At 36.5% G+C, this 23,248-nt stretch overlaps 1 protein-coding gene across 1 annotated transcript in view; it reads right to left on the bottom strand.

Annotated features, from left to right (window-relative positions):
- Positions 1-3,722: 3,722 nt before the first annotated feature.
- The window catches only part of ros1 (c-ros oncogene 1, receptor tyrosine kinase), a 54,057-nt gene continuing 34,531 nt past the window's right edge, over positions 3,723-23,248 (bottom strand). The window contains exons 31-34 of the mRNA XM_015355816.2: positions 22,880-23,083; positions 22,365-22,499; positions 10,176-10,330; positions 3,723-5,188 (exon numbers count right to left, since the gene is read on the bottom strand). Coding sequence (XP_015211302.2) covers positions 5,019-5,188; positions 10,176-10,330; positions 22,365-22,499; positions 22,880-23,083 — 664 coding nt within the window. The 3' untranslated portion in view covers positions 3,723-5,018. The remainder of the gene's footprint in view (positions 5,189-10,175; positions 10,331-22,364; positions 22,500-22,879; positions 23,084-23,248) is intronic.

A 23,248-nucleotide genomic window follows, 5' to 3' on the forward strand; every position in this document is an offset into this window, starting at 1 on the left:
CATGGATATTAATTAACATATTTTATCTCAGCAATACAATACACATTTAACCTTTGCAGTCTTCCAATTTTTGATTTTTTAAAATCCTCTCCTGGGTCAAAGTGTCTAAGTGAACACAACATGATATTGTTACCCTCCGCAAGGAAAACTGGTGATTTTTGGGCCACAGAGCTCAGCCTGCACTCAGATCCAGGGCCTTCGCTAATTGAGCCACTGGGGAATCAATTTCAGTTTTCAAAGGTCTGAAATTCAAAACTTGTTGTCTTTTTCTTTGAAATGGTAAATTACCTTTTCAAATTTAACAAGCAGCATAGTAACATCACTTTGTAGAGGGTATGGATACAGACTGGGGAATCTCAAACAATTTCACAAAACGGGAATCATACAGTATATAGGAAATCCCTCTGCTTCTGTTTTGTTTTTGCTGTTTCTTGGTCACACTAGTATACATCTTATAATGCCATTGACCCAGCCTTGAAATACAAGATGGGAAAGAACACTGTAGACATTAACTTTAAGCAAAAAAATGTTGTCATCAAAACTGATCAGATACTTGAGAAACAGACACTATTGATCATGATTTTAAAAATGCATCGTTACCACCTTGTAGCCTCATCGGAGCTCAGAAGCTAAGCAATGCTGTGCTGAGGCTGGACAGATGGACAGTGCTGACAGTAAAACGTGGGTCCCACTGGTGTTACTGGTCAGTGGCAATCACTTCTGAAGCAGTGCCCATATTATGATGACAGGCAACACTTTACTGGAGGAGATGCTATCCTTCAGCTGAGATGTTAATCTGAGCTCTTGGCTATTGGTTATTGAAGATCCTATGGTCTTGTTAGTAAGAGTAGTTGTATCAACAGCAGCGTCCTTAGTTAAACTGTACTGCACAATCTGGTCTCTCTAAATTTCCTTTGTATTTCAACTGTTAAAGCACTTTCTGTCTTCACCAGCTGATCTGCTGTGTAGTGGAACTGCTGACACATAATAGTTGGTGTGTTTTACCCAGGTGGTTGCAACATTGCAGTGGTGAACAAAGTGAGTCCTCTCCTATGTGTGAAGTACTTTATGAATCTTTGGGATGAAAAATTATATAAATGTAATGAATTATTAGCAACAGATCTACCAACAGGCAGGAAACATCTTTGAATTATGATCAGTTACATGCAATAATGACAGAATGACACGATTCCTGTATTTGAAAAGAGTCACATCAGGCGTCATTTTCACAAAGGAAAAATTTACGGCTTCAGATACAGTAAGTTGGGCATCATGACATACAGTACAGTAGGTGCTGTTGATGATGCAGTAAACTACTACACTGCAATATAATAATCAGACTTTGAAACCTGGATTCTACCTATTGTTACAGCAAAACCAATTTTAACATAATACCTTAACAATACAAGAATGCTAGAGTCACCCAAGATATTTTGCTTCATGCTGGTTCCAAAATAGTTCATTAACCTGCTGTTTCACCAGATCATGAGAAAACTAGCCACTTGTGGTGCAATAAATGTTTGTCAGTATCACTTGGGCATAATTTACTTATACAGAGGTACCTGTTTTAAATACACTGTGGTGACCTTATCCTTTTCTTTGCTAGAAATGTGTTGAAAGTGATATCACAATCACAATTTATACAAGAAACATTATATTGTCCTTTGTTTTGCTGCAAATATATGGCTGTATTTAAGGGCTTCAGAATGCATATTTTGCAAAATCCTATAAAAATATTCTCATAAATGCAAAGAAAAATGGATCTGAAAGTATTATTGTAAACATACCACAACTAAATAACACATGGTATTAGGTTCTTACTGAGAGGATGAATAAATCACCCTGTAACCTTACACTTTCAAGTACTCTAACATGACGTGCCACTGACCTTTTACCATGAAGCTCTGGGCAACACGCCACAGCAAGGAGTTCCACAAAATAAATAACAAACCGACAACTGATATTTACACATCTTTTCTTCCTTTTAGGATCATACACATTTATAGAAATGTTTGCATAGAAAGGTGATTTTTGAATTGTTTTGTGCATCAAGTCCGGTGAAAGGTTTTACTCCCATGTGCGGAAAAAAAAACCTTTGTCAGACACTTTTTTTAATAAGATTTTTTATTTATTTCCAGTTTCTCTTTGAAAATTGCTAGATAAACTATGCAATTAAAACCGGGTGTAGGACTTAACCATCCCAATTGTTTCGAAAACACCAGTCTAGCTGAAGAAATTCGTTTTTATGTTGATTATAAGAAGGGCTGGTAGTATCATAACCCCGCAGGACGATTTGAAGAGGAATGTTAATAATGCTAATGCAGTAGTTGTAAAGCAGCTCTATATGACATTCAGACAGTGCACATGTCCCACATGGTTGGCAATTTTCACACCACTAGCACTGGCATTTTTCACATTAGTCAACATAAGCACTACAAATGCTACCTTGGAACTAACTACAGAAACAGTGTAGAATGGCCTTCATAAGGCTTGACTTTAGTTAGTTTAGTACAGAAAACATTTTGTAAAATTTAATTGCTATGCCATTTTAAATATTGCAATGAGTGTATTTTTATTGCGAAAAAGCATTTTTTTTTATCATCACCCTTTTCAGTCCAATTAACACACTTCAAAACACGGTGCTGCGCCAGAAGTTTTTAAATTCCAAATTTCTATATCATGTCATTAGCATTTGCTTTCCCTGTAACTGGTGTGTCAGGCATGGCAGGATGTAGCAGCTGTATCACTCCCACTGAGGAGGTGTCAGCAACAGTCGTACTTCCACCTCAAACATGCTGGACATTTGAGCATACAGTCAACGGCACTGGTCTTGGGTGCAGTATGTTGGCACTAGCCTACTTAAGCTAATTCTACACTCGAAGTATGGCTCAGTTAGTACAGAACTTTTTATAAGAGTATGTAATGGAGCAGATTCAGCCCACATTCTGTATTAGTCTTGATAGACAATGGCATTTTCCTGTACAGAAATCTCCACATCTGTGGTACAGTATCTGTGTTAAATATGTTGTTCCTCTTTAATGAATTGTCTTGATCGCTGCTCCATTGTGATCATGTCTGTAAGCAAAAAAGGGTTGTGCTCTTCTAGTAGTTTGTAACTATATTGTATCAGTTCTTTGTTTTTCTTTTAATGACACACACTGAAAAATGTACATGAATAACTTTCCCTTAATCGCAATGAATCCCAAAGAGCTTTGACCACAGCAGGACGCTCACTGCATTCACCACTGAAACCCACCTGGGTGACGTTCATCAGCCATAACGCGCCAACAGCCCATGTACCTAACAGGCAGAAAAGTGAGAAAGTGCTTCACCAATCCTGAAATAAGGTGAAAGTTCAGATAGGCAAGATTGTGCCAGAGTAGAATTTAGCCAGGATACCATGATTATCAACCCTGATCCTACAAACAATTCTAAGTCATCTTTAATGGCTAAGTAGTCAGGACATTGATTTAACAATTCATCTGAGGACTGGCACCTCCTACAGCAACAAGTGCCCTGTTGCCATACTGGCATGCCGATAGAACCACCCACCTGTAATAAACAGTACGACAAATAGTATTTATTTAGTATTTTCTAGGTGTAGAAGTTCTTTGTACTACAGTATCTTAACATAATTCAGCATACTGGAGACTAAAAATGTCTTTCCCATTGACAGAAAGCAATGAAGGCAAACTAGTGATAGAAAAAATATGAGACCAATCTTAATTTGTGAACAATAGGTTTATTTTTTCCACTCGTCTTTGTGTAAAATATTCTGAAAACTGTACAAACTAAAATTATAAATCTATAAACAGAGGAGGGCACCAAAGAGAGTACATTTATCACAATTTTTACATCTCATCCCTAACTGTCTGATACTTCACAATTTAATTCTTCATCTGTAATGTAATCCGTAAAATCAGGAAGAACAGAAGTGGTTTTTACAGTTTGTCCACAATCACATCAATGAAAAAACGTATTCCATGACTTGTGCTGCGCAAGATAACTCAAGAAACTTATTTGTTCGTTATATATTGTTTATATGGAGTCACTTCTATGTAATGCCTTCATAAACTAGCGAAACAGAACAAAAAGGTACAAACTAAAAATAACTTTCAGCATGTATCCCATTAAACCCGTTTTGCTCAGGATGACATATTCATTCAGACATCTATGAAAACATTACCTAAAAGGCAATTAATTGAAGTTTCTGCATTTGACTCACAGATGTGTACAGCACACTTTGCATTTGTATATTATCATTTCCTTTATATGAAAGAATCAGTATTTTAAACTACAAACATATGCGGCACATGTAGTCATGCTAAAATTGGGAACAGACCTGTCATGTCCTATATGAGCAAGCAGTCCAAAACACAAAAACTAAGAATTTTTCTACTCACCCAATTTACAGGGAAACACAACTAAGAAAGGAAGGTTTCTGCAGAATGCACCTCAGGAAGGTGGCATGTGGGAAAAGGAATTTTCATTTCAGCATTGTTATGGACCTAAACACATAGCCAGACAACTCAAACCAGTGGTAGATGAATAAAGGATTTTGGACGTTGCTGGAATAAGCTTAAAAAAAAGGATAAGAAACCAGCGCAAATTGCTCTTGGGCAGATTTAAGACTGAATGCACAGAACATAATGGTATTACTCTGCTAAAGCTTAATAATCAGAATGCTTGCCATGTACTCTACATCCATAATTGCTCAAAAGGGGTGGATATGCTAATAAGAAATATTTTAATTAAACTGCTAGCAAAAGATGTCCTCCTTTGCATTTCCTTTTCAGAGGGTTGCCTAGACTTCACTTTAATGTTGACATTAAGATAAATGGTCTATGCTCTGTAATTTCTAAAGGACAGTCAAAGGTTATTTAAAGTGCTGTTTCTGCTAATGATCTGAATCTCCTTTATGATGTAACAATGGAAATATGAGCTAAGAAATCTGTATTCCCATTGCAGTAGTTTAGCTTCAGTTCATTCAATGCATTTCATGTCAGCAAGTCCATATTTTAGGAGCCCTCAGTGGCGGAAGAACCCGACAAATAATGTTCCTCCTCTTCCAGCACACTCCTGTCCGTCTGAAGCATCAGGTAGTTAAGTCCTTCACTGTTGTAAACCTGGGTTAATCCCTCTAAGATACTACCATCTTCATCCTCTTTACAAAAAGCTTCATCAGAGTCTGTATGAGAACAGGAAGAGAAGATTTAGGTGAATTTTCACATGAAAACAAGAAGGTTCTGTAACCTGGGAGCTGCGTAATCCATAAAAAACAGAATCCTTACAACAATGAAAAGTCTTTTTCTGTCCTCAAACAGAAGTATTTCTACTTGTTGATTGCACAAGAAATCAGGAGTGATGTAAGGAGACAAAAAAACAAATGTTTTTTTTTATGTCATGTATTTTTGTTTGCTTGTTTTTAAGAAGGGGGTTGTTAATCGGACCATAATTTGTCACGGTGGCATACCAGAGAGCTGAATTTTTTATATTATACTTATATGTACTTATAGTACTCTTTGGCTGGATGAATGAAAAATAAATTATGTCATGCTCAGTGACTGCTCACAGTATGTTTTGAACTTTACTGTGTACTTTGTTTAAAGTTTTAAAAGTTGGATGTTTTATCAAACTTATGATCTCCATCATTTTCAGGTATTTATCAGTTAGACATTTTTCATATATGAATACACTGTATACAAGTGTTTGTACCACATAATCTAATGCCCAATGCACACTGTATACCTGAAGGTTACATGGATATAAACTATTCAATTAAGAGACACTTTTTAGAATTTCAGCTAAAGATCAGATGTTGTATTTTTCTTGGGGTTTTTATAAAAGACTTTCAGTACTAATGTAAAAAGTATGTACTGTAATTTTAGCAACAGAGAATACCATAAAAAACAACAAGACATTATATATACACAGAATAATATATAAGTATACTAGGCGGATAAAACAACAATATAACTTAATAAAGAATCTAAAGATTAAACTGTACAGTAAAGCAAAGGGTATTCTCATAACATGGCAAATAATATGGAAAAAATAAATCCTATCTTTTTACTTAATAAAAGTATTTTGGCACCCTTAATAGTAAAATGCACTGCCCTTTTACAACTTAGACCATTTGGTTTGTTGTAGCCAGTTCTTGGCATGTTTCCAGATATTTTGCTCATTTTCAGTGCATTCTGCAATCAGCTTTGTTTTCCTCTTTGTTATAGTAAATCACTCAAAATGTCTTGATGGAGTCCAAGCAGAAAACCAGGCAGAATACAGCATCTATTGCACTTTCTTCCACACAAATAAAACCCATTTCTGAAGAACAGAAACCTGCCTTTATCTTCACACAACCTCATCCATGTTTACCACTGGACGTCTGATTTTCCTTTTCTCTTCCACCAGGCATATTGTTTAAAGAAATTAATTTGTATTCTAATGGTTTATTCAAATATTCTTCTTTTAGGTGTAAATATTTTTTAAATAAGCTTTGCATCCTGCTCATCTCTATGGAATTTCTTCATGTCACATTTAACTAAATTGTACACCCATCAATCTCTCAATTGTTTTTTCTCATTTCTTATCAAATCCAAGGGTATTTCTGGCGCACTCGAACAGTTCTTACTCTTTGTTTTGCATAAAATTAAGTTTGGTTGGCTGTACATGTTTCCTGTGTTGGTTAGTCATAGCCCACACACTGCTTTTGGCACACTAAGTCCTTTATTGAGTTAAATTGCTGCCATTTTGAAATTATTGCATGTTCATTTAATTTTTAGTTACGAACCACTTCAGTTGCTTTTTTGAGTTAAAAGTTTTAGATTTAGTTTTAATTTAGTTAGATGCTTGACGGTCTTGTATTATATGTGAATAAATGTATGTATAAATTTTGCATCAATATAAAACAGATGAATCACCAGTTGCTTTTTTCATGTACTGTACAACTCAGGGACAACAATGACATGCACCAATTCTGCTCTGAGCAAAGCCTTTTGAGCAAACCCTAAAGCCCCTAGTCATATCCCTGCCAAAGCCTACCAGTGACATGACTCAGGCTTGAACCAGCAACATCGGGATCAGCCCCAGTCTGTGTTCTGACCAAGCACCTCCACTGGTTGAGCCACTTTCTACTTCCTCACAGTTCTTGGGCTCTGGGTTCGATTTCAGACTGGGGCACTTTACAAATAAGGGTTTCATGTTCACCCCTTGGTCATGTGGGTTTTCTCCGGATGCTCCTGTTTCTTCTCATCTTCCAAAGACAAGCTCGCTGGGTTAATTGCTGTTTCTGAATTGTTGCTCAGGACAACCGGACTGAGCAGCCTTCTGATAAAGGATGGATGGCTAATTAGACAGTATTAGGTGCCTTTCTACTGTATATTAACATCCATCCATCCACTTTCTAACCGCTTCTTCCATTTCAGGGTCATGGGAAGGCTGAAGCCCATGTCAGCAAGCAATGGGTGCAAGGCAGGTTACACCTTTGAGGGGATGGCAGTCAATCACAGATCACTCAGAGACACAGACACAGACACAAACACAAGCATGTACTGTACACACTCACACAAGGGCCAATTTCACAGAAGCTAATTAACCTACCAATATGTCTTTGGATTGTGGGGAGTTACATAAACATGGGGAGAACACAAAACTCCACGCAGACAGAAGCCCGGGAACTGAACGCAGGGACTCAGTGCTGTGAGGCAACAATGTCAACCACTTCACCACTGTCCCGTCCCGCCTGTCTATATTAACATCTTTGGGGGGAAAAATTCAACGTGAATTTATATATCATTATAAAGAATGAGTAATTTGTCTAAAGTTTAAATTACAAGGCATCTGGCAAACTGCTTTTGATTTCCTAGATGCCCCTTATTTTACTGTACCTATCATGTACTTAATGTGGACTAGGCTTGAGGGAGAGTTTCTCTTTGCATAGCAGTGTGTACTGTTTATGTACAAAAATACACTGATACTGAAGGGAGCTGTTAGTCTTTGTTTTCAGAATGCTTTGAATAACTAAGGTGCTTTGCAACAGTTCTTATTGTAGAACAAACAAGAGCCCCGGTTATGGATGACTGACAAAAAGGCAGAGAGGAAAAAGAAGATTCTTAAAGTAATGTACCATGAAAACCAACAAAGACAGGCTGTTGACAGAAAACAGTGTGTTAAGCATATTGGGGGTGGGAAGAACGATTGATGGGTATAGAGGCTGACCTGTTAACTTTGAGCACAAAGACAATAAAAACCAGCTTCGATACATTACTGTTCTCATGCTCCTAAAAGCTTTAAAGACTAGGCCAAGACTGGATTTCTATTTATGATAGTAAATAAAAAACTGAAGGCATTTCATCTTGTGATTGTCTTCCTTTGCAATTCACTTTTTTACTTTCTGCGTGGCTTGTCAACTGAGGACTTAACGTCATTTTCCTTCACTGACATGTGCATCATTTCCAAAAAAAAGAAATTAGTTCTGTGAAACAAACATCAGACATTGCTACAGCTATGGCAGGCTGGTGAAGGGGCATATGTCAAAAGTGTTTTAAAACCTAAATGAACAAATTACGTTTGTCTTCAATACTGGTCTATGAATGTAACAGCCAAGACAAAAAAGAGAAAATGTGATAGCATGTGTTGCTTTTTTTGTCTTTTTTGAAAAATTATAAGAGTATAATTTCATACTGAAAGCTGCAAGATCCATGATAACATAGTGATTTATGTGTAGTTCAGTCCTTGGTAACCTCAGTATGGTAACTATAATTCAGTATGAAGTATACTTATGGCATACATTGTTGCAAGTTAAGTTATCAGACCCAACTTTTTAAATAGCTTGCAACAGTTCTGTGGTTTTTATAAGTGTCTTAAAATCAGCTACACTAAAGGCCTTGGAATAAAGGAGATTTAAGCTTTTTAAGGTTAATTTATTTAATATGAAGTTCTGACTGAACATACACCTCAAAGAAAATGTGAAAATTATTTACCTCTCTAGTTCAGCCCCACTCCCAAATATAAGGTAAACCAAGGCCCAATCACAAATTACAGGCTTAGTATTTATTGACGTTGTTGACAGTCAATAGTTTACTACAGAGTTTACAGAGTAAACTAGAAGATAGTTCAAGTAGGTAGCTGCATCAGCATGCATAGGCTACAAAGGAACAGGTAAAGGTTTATTCAATGCTGAAAAGAGATTAAAAGAAACACAATGTTTCAGCTATGGAGCCTCCTTCTTCTGTGGAGTCAACATTTTGGCTGTTCAGGTGTGTCACAGAAGACAACGTCACAGCCAAAATGTTGTGTTTCTTTTCTTCTCTTTCCAGCTTGGAATAAACCTTAACCTGTTCCTAAACTAAGTTGCAGTGGAGTGAAGTCTGATTTAGTTCCAAACAGATTTTTTGAAAGGAGATTAAGAAATTAGGAGAAGACATCCATTTCCATGCAAAATGTGGTTAAATCACATCCATTGTGCAACAGACTATCACTGACAATGCTGGCTCACAGTAGACATTTTTATAAAACGTTTCATAGTAAAAGGGCTTCGATTGTTTGGTTTGACAACCATCCATCCATTTCTTACAGCTTAATTCAATACAAGGTCATGTGACAGAGCCAATTGGCCAGAGCCAATTATTTCAAGCAATGGATAGAATGGGAGGATGTACCCTGAATGGGACACCAGTCCATTGCAGGGCCAGTTTTCTCAGAAGCCAATTGACCTACAAGTATGTTTTTGGACTGTGGCAGCAAACAAGAGCACCTACCACCATGTGTACCATTATGCCACCCCACTTTCCTACATTAACATTTATGAGGGAAAAAAATCAATATGACTGCACCACTGTGCCAACCACTTTTTAAAAAGTTTTAAAATTGGAATGCTGTAATTATATACAACAGAGAAAAATGTCCTGTTTTGAAGGTGATATCTGAATTTGTATTTTCAATATTTTACTGGAAATAGTTTTGAATTAAACAATTGTGAAGACAAACTGCTACATACAAAAGACAAATTTTATGTTTTCATTCTGTCAACCAACCACTGCTCGCTTAAAAATTAAGAGAGGTACTAAAAGATCAAAGGCTCAAAGCAGAGAAAGCATTAATAAGAAAGAAAATTCCAGAATGCCCTTCAGAAGAACAGAATACAGATTGCTTCCCAGTACATGGCTGGCACTCACCTTGGAAGGCGTGATTTATGGCTCCAGCAGTGCTGTCAGGACTGTAATGGCAGTTCAGTGGAGATTCCCTCAGCTGTTCCAGACAGTCCTGGACATAATGAAAGCTTGGCCTCTTACTGGGTTCTTTGTGCCAGCATTTCAACATCAAGTCATATCTGCCAAAATAAATCGTTTCCATAAATTGCAGCCTTGTTTGTCAATTTATTTTTATTTTTTAGTCAGCAAAATGTAACGTGGCATAAACTGAGTCTAAACTATAGCCAAGTTCTTCAGGCTGTATTAGGATGTTAATGTAAAACCAGCATTTCCTGATTATAAAAATCTTCTTTCAGTCTCAGGAAATGCAGACAATGGTACAGGGTTTCTAATGTTTCCATCTGAACATGGAGCTCTGTTTGTAAATGGAGCGTACTTGTTAGCTCACACTCTTAAAAGAAATGCTGCTATGTCTTCATCAGGTAAAAGCTCACTGAGCTGCTCTGTCTCTGATCTTCTCTTTGACAGGCTTCATGCAAAGCATTGTGCTGCATGTTTTTGATGTTTGCTAAACCAAAATGCACAAAAATCATTTCAATCCAGGCGAGATCTGTAGCAAAGCAACTATAAGACTAGGACAGCTAACGGACATGCAGACATAGACTCCCATGCTTTTTGAACATTTTGCTGCAAGTCACCAGAAGTTAAGATTCTCAAATGAAAGGAGGTTAATTAGCCTTACTTGTGTCTAACACTAGGATTATTATACATCCATTGTGGAATGTGGACTTCATTGTGGAACAATCATCTCAATTGTACATTCCCAAAAACAATGCATGCATAAATGTTCAACAAATAAAAAATATATTAGCAAAGATATATTGCAATGATGTTTTGTAATGTACTTCAACAACAGTGTGTGATTGACAGCTCTTACTGCTTGTGTGTTATGTGTTTGTACAGTTCTTAATTTGATTTTTGCAAAGCAATTAGGTCTGAAACGAAGCGCGAAACACCCAGTTCAATTTCAAAAAGTGGTGAAGGCTAAGCTCTCTCTTGAGCCTTTGCAATGACCTGCTGTGAGGTTGCTGGTCACCCCAGTCTGAGATGACTCAGCCCCCTCCTTCTCATTTTTCACTCTGGACTGTGTTACTTTCTTGATAGGTCTGTGTTAATAACGATGCATTTTCTAAATCTGAAAAAAATGTATCATTCTCAAAACATCTTCAAAGAAAATGACAAATGTTCTATATGATAGGGACATTCAAATTTCATGTATTTGAAGCCAAACTTCAAAGGAACAAATGCGGGTTACATTAGCACAGCAGTAAATACTGTGGAAGTTCTGAAAAAAAAAATAGAAAACATACAAAACACAAGTAGAAAATAAAATAGATTCCCTACAATACAGTATGCCTACAAAATTATTTAAATACACCATTTAGGAGAAGCAATTATAAAGTACAAACGTTTACTGACTACTGTTTAACACATTAGGGTAAAAATAACTTTTGAGTTTTGATTCTTCTGTTGAAAAGGAATGTGAGAATGCCAGCAGTGAAGCACCAGGACAGTCACAATAGCAGGATTAAGTGTCAGCTATTTTAAATGTCAAACTTGCCACACATTCAAAGTCAGATTACTCCTTCTTTTTGTTGTAAGACCCTGGATCAGCACTAAAACTAGTAAATAAACAGAATCTTACCTGGCAAGTAAACTGATATTCTAACACTTCCTGCCTATGGGATACCTAAGAGCTGAGATTCGGCTGCTCTGGCCATTAAGGCCTGGCCCCAGGGCTTGTGGAGTGCACAGCCCTGTGGAGGGCTCTCAGTGGAGACCTAATGAAGCAGAAAAGCATTTACTGCCTGAAAAGCACAGTCAAAGAAAAAAAAAGGAAACAGTGGAAAGGAAGAAAGAGAAGGGATGAGAAGGGTCTGATTTGTGAGGTGTGAAGCTAAGGTGTGCTGAGTGCCCTTAGCGGGGATGAGTTCTCCATCTCTTAAGCAAAGAGTTGAAAGTGACAGGTGATATTCACTAACAAGAAAAAAGGGCAATATCTTATTGTTGGGCAACATTTCAGGGGCTCAACCACACCTGTTGAAATAACTTAAAACAAAACACCGCCTGTGGTATCACTCCACAGGCTGATCTGAGATCAACTGAGTTTGGGCAGGCAGAAGAGAAATAATGCCCAAAAGACAGACACTACCATTTGCACACTGGCTTATAAGTAAAACCTGTAACAGAATCCAACAACTGCACTCGAGCAATCCTCATCTGCCAGGGAGGGACTTCAGGCAGACTACATTATTCCGTCTTTTACTCATATTGCTCTTTTGAATAGGGCCATGGAATCTTTCATGATCAAGCAGTCAGTATCTCGATTTAATGTGTCTTTCTAAAGATGGCACCTCCTACACCGCAGTGTTCCCAGTCACCACACTGGGTTTGCAAATTACTGTCCAGCAGGAAGAATGACACTTACTGATCCACCTACAGTACCACTTACAGAAGACATCTATGGTTTGAGATATCAGAACCAAACCTTTACTGACATTTGCAATGTACTCCAATGTATGTAATGTGGGTGTACAGTTGTTAATTCACTTTTTCAAAGCAATTAAGTGTGAATCAAATAAGTGAAAATACTGAGTTCAGTTTCAAAAAATGGTTAAGGTGAGGACCAGGGTTTGCTCTCTCTCTGAGCCTTTTTGATTATCTGGTGTGAGATTGATTGAAAAGGTGTGAGGTCTTTGATATCAGGTTCCAAAGTGGTAATCTGTAGTTATTCATAAATAAGCAGGGTTGGTACGCTTCAACAGACAACCTCAGCAGACGAGCAGCGAATATGGAGTGTCCCTGTCAATCCACCGTTTGAAAGTTTACAGCAGGTTTGTAAAACACATCTCCAGTGGATTAAAGACTAGTTTGCTAAATAAGATGTATAAACTCTCAATTTTATTTGCTCTATCTGAAACTGCTGCTTAACTGTACATTTTGGAAAGTGTTATCACAAAAATTAAACTCAGTCAAAACATACAATGCAAATTGCAAATCAAAAATGCTTCTAGAAGGTTGCAATTGAACTCTAGCAGTTTTGCAGTTCCTATCCTGTATGTACTCTTTACAGGAACCTGATATACCCACACTTTCTGGACGGGTCACTACATTATATCCTGACTTACAATATGAAGAGTAAAAAAAATATGCCATCTAATTTAATGCCTCCTTCTTTATTCTTCTGGATGACATGCTGAGAACCGGCATGTTTCAGTTGCAGCTTAAAACAAGTTAACACACAGCTTTTCACCTCAGGAAATTCAAAACAAGCTCTACAGATAGAGATCTTGAACCATTAGAAAAACATTAGAAAAACTAATTGCATTAAAAATAAATACTCATCAAGATCAATAACATAATGATAGTCATTAAAAGAGACATCAAAAGATTAATGATTACAATAATGATTTGCTTTAAGCCATGTAATTTAACAACCACTAAAGTAAAATGGAAGTAGAAGTTGCAATGAGAGCCTAAATCCCTTTTAAGGTCTGTCCTTTGAAAGTTGTAATCAAAATTACTAATATGCTTCAATTTGAACAGATTTTTTTAAATGGTAGCCAAAGATCTGTACCCAACTTTTTAGAGGTTGTACAGAATATCATGAATATCGTGAAACAGCTATTAAATGGCTATATACCCTGACCTACTGTAAATCAGGTATGAACTCTGAAGGTACTCAGATTGTGATAAATTATTGCTGCCTTCTCTCACTCCCAGGTTAACATTTAACTACCATGTACTGTATTTCCCCAACACTACATGTAGCTTTCTTCTTGGCATCAACTTAGCAATAAACACCAAACAGTGCAGTTTGCTCAACAATTTTACATTTTAAATGATGTCCATTAAAATAGAAGCATGCACTATTCTCTCTGCATTATCCATAACTTTACTTGAACCAATTTAGCGTTTTATTCACAAAACTATATTTTGAAGAAAACGCATGAAACATATTACTGTCAAGTACAGCATAGAAGACCTTTTTGTATTTTGTAAAACAATGATGTGAACAATCCATTCTTCAAAGAGTTTTACAATCATCAGTTTTTAAAACCACCTTTCAGTAACTTGTTTAATTACTTTAATGGACTGTATTTAATATATGTTTTTTATATAATCAAAATTGTAGCCACTATAATTGTAGCTACTACTTAACTGTTGCTACAGTATACTGTATACTGGACAGCAACAACTGTATCCTGTTGTGTGAGAAAGGAAGAAGCATGGATTTTCATTAAAAAAACGATGATCATTAATCAATAAGAATGCTGAGTGAACTGTATTAAAGTGTAAAGTTAAATGTTACTGTATATCTGCCAAATCAAAGAGACCTGTAACTTTTTTTAATTTTGTGTTGTTGTGGCATGAAAATGTTTTATCATGTGATTAAAATAGTTTTTGTGCATTTTAAAGTGGATATTACCAATGCATTATTTTCAGAAGTTTCTGTGAATTAGCAAACAGTGCCCCCTAGTAACCACATCATTTTCATTATTAGTATTATAATCGCACAATAATCATTATGAATATACAGTACAGTACATACATCACATGAAATTAAAACGAAATCTGCTTTTCACAGTTGAAAGGCTAAATTTGAAATGAAAATTGCTCTTCTTGTCTTATGACAATCTCCCCTCACCCTGCAGAAGTTTATTTTGACCTGCTTCTGAGTTGTCAATGTATTATTCCATATCTGTCCATGAGCAGGTCTTCAAGACACATTTTTGGGTGAGGAATTTCACCAGATCTACTTGGGTTTCCAGTATTTTTTACAGCATTAACCCTTAACCATTGTTTCTAATTGTGCTAACTTGTAAATCTGTTTTTCTCTTCTTATTGTAAAGTGCTTTAAGAAGCGACTTTTAAAGGTGCAGTATAAAATAAAGTTGTTTTTTTTATTATTACTGTTACTTTTTACGTGATGAAATTGCAGAAAATGGTGAATTTAAATTTTTGATGGAAAGTTTTTAAATGTATCTTTAATCAATCCTTGATATATCTACGTAATTGATAAGATTCTGAGTTACTTAATCATTTCTTTAGTGATTGTGGGATCTACTGTATATATTACATTAAGTCAATATTTGTCTTGCAATGCTCCCTGCTTCTAAATGTCTGAAAATATCTAGCAACACAGTTCAATTACTCAGTTAAACATCACATCACAATTCAAAGTTTTAAGCATTTTCCATTCATATTTAATGAAAATTATTCTTATAAAAGTTTAATAAGGTACAGTATGCTTTGGTTATAAATAAAAAGTAGGAAAACACAATCAAAGAATACTGACATGACTAGCACTTTGCAGGCACATTTTCACAGCTGACTTTTTGGTGACATTACAATTCAGTTGATTCTGGGACAGCAGTTCTAGCCTTCCCGTTTGTCCATATAGTGTCTTACTCTGTACCGTTTTATTTACATCTGATAGTATTTCCTGACAGGAATGAAAAACTAATTTGTTTAAGAGGTTACAGTAGCATAACTATAAATGGCATTCAGATATCTGGAATAAAAGCACACTTCTACAAAAATAATGACAAATGCCACTATGTTTTGACACACTCATGCTGAACATTACATCACAAATATTTATGTTGCAGATCTTCACGCTTTGTGAAAGAAACACTGTATCTTTATCTTACAATACTGTATCCTCAGTATGCTCTTTGTGCACATTCTTAGAGAGTGCACTTTTATATTTTTGTATTTAGAGACATGGAGTCCAAATTATTATTGTATCATATTATACATGATATCCAATAGCCATAAGCAAACAATTAATAGAAATGATTATGACAGAACTAGGGATAATGATTTTTTTAATTTCTTTGTCACCTTTACAGTATAATGCCCTTTGAAAAAAAGGAATGCAATTCAGTTTTACCATCAATCCATTTTCTAACCTGCTTTATCCAGTACAGGGTCAGAGTCTACCCTGGCAAAGCAGGGTACACCTTGTATGGGATGCAAGCCTATTGCAAGGCACACACAGACAAAAATATACACACACTCAACCCAGGGCCAATTTTTACCAGAAACCCATAAACCTAACACTATGTCTTTGGACTGTCAGTGGAAGCATCCAGAGGAAAACCCAGCAAACATAGGGAATGCATACAGTACAAACTCCATGCAGACCTAACCCGACGTTCAGAATTGAACCCTGGGCCTCAGTGCTGCAAGGCAGCAGTGCTAACCACTGCTTCACTATGCTGCCACAGTTCAATTTTATATCCAAGTGTAACTGGATGTAAATTACACTTCAGTATCAAAACATGCAAGTGAAGGTATTTGCTTCAAAAGACACCTTCTTAGTTTGTTTATCGGAAAATATTTATCTAGCTCATATTTCACTTATCCACAATGGTGATCATAAAACCTTGTGGGGGTTAGTTTTAAGATAAATACAGTAAAATGGGGATGTGATATCATGCACCCATCATCTCAAAACCCTTAATCGACTGATTATTTTATTCTCTGTATGTACTTATCTGTAACAACCAATGATACTATTGGTCCAAAGCTGGAAGAAAATTATTCTCATAATATGTATTGAAAGGTACTAGGAGACTATTTCTCATGAAAAGGGAATTTTGAATATTGTGTAAATGCTATTTACACAATGCATGAGACTCAATTGTTGGTCAGTCTGGGAATGACATTCACTTGTGGCAGTTTCATGACCATAAGGACAAATTTGGTCCTTTCCGAAGACACTGTAGCTACCACTAGTTCTACTCATGCTAGAAAAATTAAAAAAGATCTTTTCACTTTCATTTATTATCTTGACAGTAATCATAAAGTGTTTTACCTGTTTGCCAATGAGCAAGGGAGTTACTGAAAACTACTCATACTAAATATCCTAACTAGTAAATGAGGGGGTACACTACAGCCATTAACTGTCATACAAAGAAAGAAATATAAAAATAGGATTTTCTTGATTCATTTTAGGTTAGTGTTGAGATAGATTGGGAAGCTATAGTTTTTTCAGGTAAACAGAAAAAACATAAATAAAAAACTAGGATTTAAAAGATATTTTTTCACTTCAATGTAATTACAAATCACATCCTTTTGTTTTAAAATAATGATTGTGCATCTATGTGCAATAAATTAATTTCCCACCGCAAATAATAAATGTATAATATTATTACAGTATACTGTGGATTTCAAATAACCCACATACTAAAAGAAAATGTGTATTTAAAAAGGTCATTGGAATGCAAATTTGACAGGATTTTTCAGGCTTAAATTGTGTGGAAGTATCTACAGTATATGCATGCAAATCTATAATGTAGAGTAACAACTCCCAGCACTTGTAAGGACAAGTAAAGGAAGAGTAACGCAAACAATAATTTTGGGTTCTCATCTGCACTCCCACACACTTTCTCATACTCTCCTACATACTATACAACTGCAGCACTAATCAGTTAAGCTATTTTGTCCTTTGAATTCTCCTTTCACGTCAAAGCTCTGTAATTTAGTTGAACGACAATCAGAAAACTGAAGCTGATAGAGGACAATTAATAATTGGTTGTACTGTGCAGGCTCAGAAGCATGTTAGGCGAATTTGGAATGAAAAACATCTAAGCATTCCTTTTTCAACAAAGTGAAGGAATAAAGAGATGTGTACTTTACTGACAGGCCATGCATGCAGGTGCTGAGGTTTGGCGTAATTGAACAAGAAGACAAAGGAAAATGCAGAAGTGAAAGGATCTATGATGAAACATCCATATATTGTTGCAAAAGAGGAATGTTGTTAATTCTTATATTAGTTGTTGACTATAGTTCAAAGCACACACTTACTTAGTTTCATCAATAAATGAAAGGATTATAAATGCAGACAGTGCAATTCTTAGACAGAAGTAATTACCTATGCAGCATCCTCTACAGCGAGAATGCTTTTGTAGCTTCTTTTGAAACCTTCTTCCATTATGTCTTCACAAAATTAAAACATGTTAAATGAAAACAATATTAGAATTTTTTAATAACAGTTTTATATAATAGTTGATGTGAAATGTAGCACTTTTCACTTAGGGGGACATTAAAAGGATACAAAGCCTTTTAAAAAATGCCAGTTTGTCATGCAACTGTGACATGAAATACTTCAAATGCCCTCAAGGTTTACAGAGATACAGAATTGTTCTTCTGAAAATTAGCAATTTTCAGCTCAGGGTGAGACTCTAAAGGAATACATCCCAGAAAGCCTTTTTTAAAAAAAAGATCTGCTTGTCATACAATGGTGATATTAAATACTTTAGATACACTCAAGGTTCAGAGAGATTACACAGGGAAAATAAAAGCCTGATTATCTTCTTACTCTGTGTAGGATGTGAAGGGTTCTGCTGTTCACAAAAACAGGAAGATCACAAATGTAATTTTGCGAGTGAAATTCAGGAGTTCACTTCTTCAACTTCTCCAACAAAAGTAGAAGAAACACAATTGCGATGGAAATAAATATGTGCAGCTACAGTTACAAAGAAAACATAACTTTTGTATGGTAGTGATTATTCAAAAACTGTATAAAATATGTCATACTTACGTGACTGATCTTTTGCTATATTATAATTCAACTGATATTATACAGGGACAGCAAAATCTCAGAAACTGTATAATTTTGCACTAAAGAAAGTGATGGAATAGAGACTCTCTAAGTTGATCAATATCTGCCCCTACTATTCTTAATCATATGTAATTGCATATTACTTGTTCTTAGATTGGTTTTACAAAGTATAAGTTACATGTAGAAGTAATTTGAAAAAATGTAATTAATTGCTTGTACTTATTACTTTGAATGAAGTATTTCTTATTCACTTCTCAATACTGTAGATGAACAGGTCTTAAATACTACTTTGATAGTGGTTATTATCAGATCACTTTATTGGCCATATACAATTTCTTGTTTTATGAATTTGTCTTTTGGCATACCCCAACTTGCTCTCCGTGAGACACGCGAGCAGTGAGAGAAGCTTGGGGTTAGAGCACAGGGCCACCCATTTATATGGCAGTTGGGGTTAAGGGTCTTGCTCAGGGGCCCAATGGAGTAGGATTCATCTGCCGGCCGTGGGATACGAACCGGCAACCTTCCAGCCACAGGCACAGATCCTTAGTCCTGTTTTTTCCAAGCAAAAAAAAATAATAACTACTGTAGTCTCAACTCAACTCCCTCAACTGCAAAATCTACAAACTACCCTTTAGGACATCAACCTGAATTTCAGCATTAGCAATCCAGCAAGTTATCCACATCAAGCACCACCTGGGCCCTGAAAACACAACCTGGCAGTTTAATAGCCCTCTCTTCTAGCCCTGTTGGTGTATATTCAGAAGCAGATTGAAAATAATCAGTGCTCCCTACTGGATTTCTAGCAGTGTCCCTGCAATCTCCAGTTTGCAGAACAAGCACACAAATGGTTTGCGATTTCTGGACCTATCAGGTACAGTACCAGTATGGTGAGGTGTGTTGCCGAAAGTCATCCCTCATAGAATTACAGTAGTCACTCCAAAGAGGTGGGACAAGTCCAGAGAAAACTTAGCAAAACAGTACAGGTGGGTGTGGCAGCAATACTCACCTCAACCCAACGGGGACAGATCATACAACATTCACCTTCATCCAGAAGCCACTGCAGAATATCTTATCAGACTTGGCAGCAGCTAGCCATACTTTAACTCAGGGAACACGTTCAACTACATTACTGAGAGGCAACTATAGAAGCTGCCCCCAACTGCAGAGGAGAATTCCATTGTAATGAGCATCAAATGGCTATTGTTGCTCAGAGCCTTGCAATCCATTTAGTTGCTGATCCTCTAAAATCCTCTCACCAGTTTCACAATTACTACAGATCACTATCCATGTCCAGTCCCTCCCCACCTTTTCAATACCTTATCACTAACCTGGCAACCCAGCAAACCTGCTTCAGAGGTCCTGCTTCAGAACTAGGGAACTTTACACTGGAGCTTGGAATTCATGCTGGGTTTGAGTATATCTTTGCTCTCCCTCTGGCCTCAGGCTGTGAAGATCCAGCATTTGCAGTTGCTTGTGAAACCAAGTTGAAGAACACAGCAAAACTGTGCACTTCCCTAGGTCTCTGAACCTTTAAAGCACCGGCCCTCTGCGCACAGTAGAGGAGTATTGTACATAGAGCAAAAGCAGAATTTCAACAAGCTGCTTACAACCTAGGCTGGACTTGAGGAAACTGCGGCTATCTCCCAGCCTCCATCCCTGTGGTTCTCCAGCACTTTGTAATTGAGGAAAAAAGTTAAACTGGCTCTTACGTTCACAGCTTGGAACCTGTGACCCAGTACTTATGCTAGCAGACTGGGATTCGTACTGATTGAAAAGATATCTGTTCCCCCAGCCCCAGAGTTACTTGCAGTAAAAGCAGAGGTAAAAATCAGTTCTTGTACTAGGTGCTTGGAGCATATGTTGGGTTCGAGAGCACATACTGTATCTGCTCTCTCCTGAACCAGTGGTGCTCCAGCATTCCTTTTTGCAGTAGCAGACTGTAATGGACACTTTCTGAAAAATGGCTTTGCCTTGTCTCACACCTCTGAATACTTATTGTCTCACTTTTCTCAAGGAAATGGATCCTTAATATAACATTTTCATAGGTATTTTTCAACTTTTGATAGTACAAAGATGTTTTTGATAAACGGTGCTTTGATGACAGCTTACATTTTTACTACGCTATTGAATGCCTTGTTGTAGTGAGCAAAAATAAAGCTATCTGATGGAGAATTGATCAATATGATCAATGGTGGAAATCTAGATCTGGTTGTTCACCCTTTAGTTGCTTGGCAAATCTTGTGACTGGTACTTTAGTAAAGGTCTTAAATAAGATCGGTAACAGACTAATTAAGGTGGTTCGTTGTCACCTGCAGCTCCTGGAGTGTCCTGATGAACAATTCTAACACTAGTTAGTTGGTACAATATAACTGCTCAGTATGCTTCAGGATCTTTGCACTTTTAACACAGAAGCCTGTAAATTCACTTAAAGAGTTTTCCGTTGTTCCTTTTTGTAGAGTCTGTTCTTACTTCTTTCTTTCCACTTTGATATTATAATATCCACTCAGTTCTTTCTGTTACATTCTTAGTTTTCTTCAGTTAGATCAGCTTATTTTTCCAGAGATGTTTTCAGAACACTAGTTTCTTGTCTCCTTTTCACTAATGTGATCATATTATCTGACAATACATCAAACTTTTAGAGGTCCTTTTCTTCACCAATTTCTGTCTTTCCTTTGCCAAAATAAGCTGCATTGTATTTCTTCCTAGATGATAGTCACTACCAGCAGTGTTGAGATCTTCTATTGCTGAGACTTCTTGTACCATGAAGCTTACTTCTTAAAGAAGGATACATCACGAACAACTTGTTGAACTTGCAGAATACAACTAATTATTAAACGCATTCATTTGATCTTCCTTACCCAAAATCTCCCAGTATCTGTTTTAATATTCTTTGTTTCTATATGAGGCAATAAAATCTCCTATGAAGGTTGCGTTTGATTCCATAGCTTCTCCATAAACTTGCTCAACTTCCTCATTGTCAATAGTCCGTTATTTCAATCACTACATAAAATCGCATAGCATTTACTGAGTTGCAGAGATGACAGGAGATACAGTATTATTCCTTACTGTCAAACCAAAAATACCCGCATCTTAAATTAATGGAAAGGAGCTGTATTTTTGCACCTTTGTGAAAATATGTATTCTTCATTTTAAATCCACCAGGCACAATCACTTACTATTGCTTTGGATTTAGATACACCTCTGCAGAGGGGCCAGAGTTTATGTCCCTTTAGTATCATTTTTGTGGAATTTGTTTTTATGAAAAAAACTCTTACTTTACTACTTTCCCATATAAAGATTTATGGTTTGTATTAGGGTTTGTCTGAGTAATAAAAGGGAAAAGCAACCTGCAAGTTTAACTGATAAATTATATTTATTTTCAGTTTTACAGATTGTAATAAAAACAGATTTTCAGAATAAATATGAAAAATAATGATTTCTTTTTTGATTTCCACAGTACTAGGAATCCAGAATTGCACAAAGATTTTTAATTATAAATGTGAAGAACCGGTAATTGTGAAAGAGTCATACATTGTCACTATATCATAAGCTTGAAACTGACTGTTTGTAAGTATACTTACAAATCATAAGGACAGTTCTTAGGAGATTCTAGTCGTCCTCCTGAATTGACAAAATGCAAGACTTCAACATTGGAATAGGCTGGGTAAGGCTGTTTTCCGAAAGACATAATTTCCCACAGTAGAACCCCAAATGACCTACAAAAAGCAAGAATAATTGCATATATTAAGATTTATAGTGATTTTTACACTTTTTACACACGTAGTCCTTGTTCAAGTTACAGTGTTCATAATGTATCAAAGTGCACCTACTTAAAACACAGTTCAATAGCTTATATTGTTTGGAGCTACAGTACATAATACCAGAGGCGAAAGTCACAACTTTGTTTTCAGAACATCTTTTAAAAGGATATTAAGAATATTATTTTTGGTAATCCATTAAATTCCATTAGTGATAGCAAAATACAGTTCAGCTCAACAAATCGGTGTACAGTAATGTAGATATTGTTCCGTGACTGAGGTATTGACCTGTGACTTTGCTTGACGGATCAAAAGAAAATCATAATTCATGTTCTTACCACACATCAGAGGCTGTGGTGAAGACTCCATCATTAAGGCTCTCCGGTGGCATCCAGCGCACGGGGAGGAGCCCTTCCCCTTTCTTCCTGTAGTAGTCATTTTTATAAATGTCTCGAGCTAGACCAAAATCTCCAATTTTCACCGTCCTGTTGCAGCTATCGTACTCCTTCACGGTTACCAAGCAGTTCCTGGCAGCCAGATCCCTGTGTGTGTAATTGAGATAAATTTATCTTTTGAAGGGAATCACCATACATCAGTGGTGCACAACTCCAGTCCTAGAAGGGCCCCAGTGCCTGAAGGCATTCATTCTACCTCCCCAAGAAGATGTCCAAATAGTGCAGAGGGACTGTCACCCAGTAAGATGCCCA

This window comes from Lepisosteus oculatus, chromosome 2, assembly GCF_040954835.1.
Source record: "Lepisosteus oculatus isolate fLepOcu1 chromosome 2, fLepOcu1.hap2, whole genome shotgun sequence".
Taxonomy (NCBI): Eukaryota; Metazoa; Chordata; class Actinopteri; order Semionotiformes; family Lepisosteidae; genus Lepisosteus; species Lepisosteus oculatus.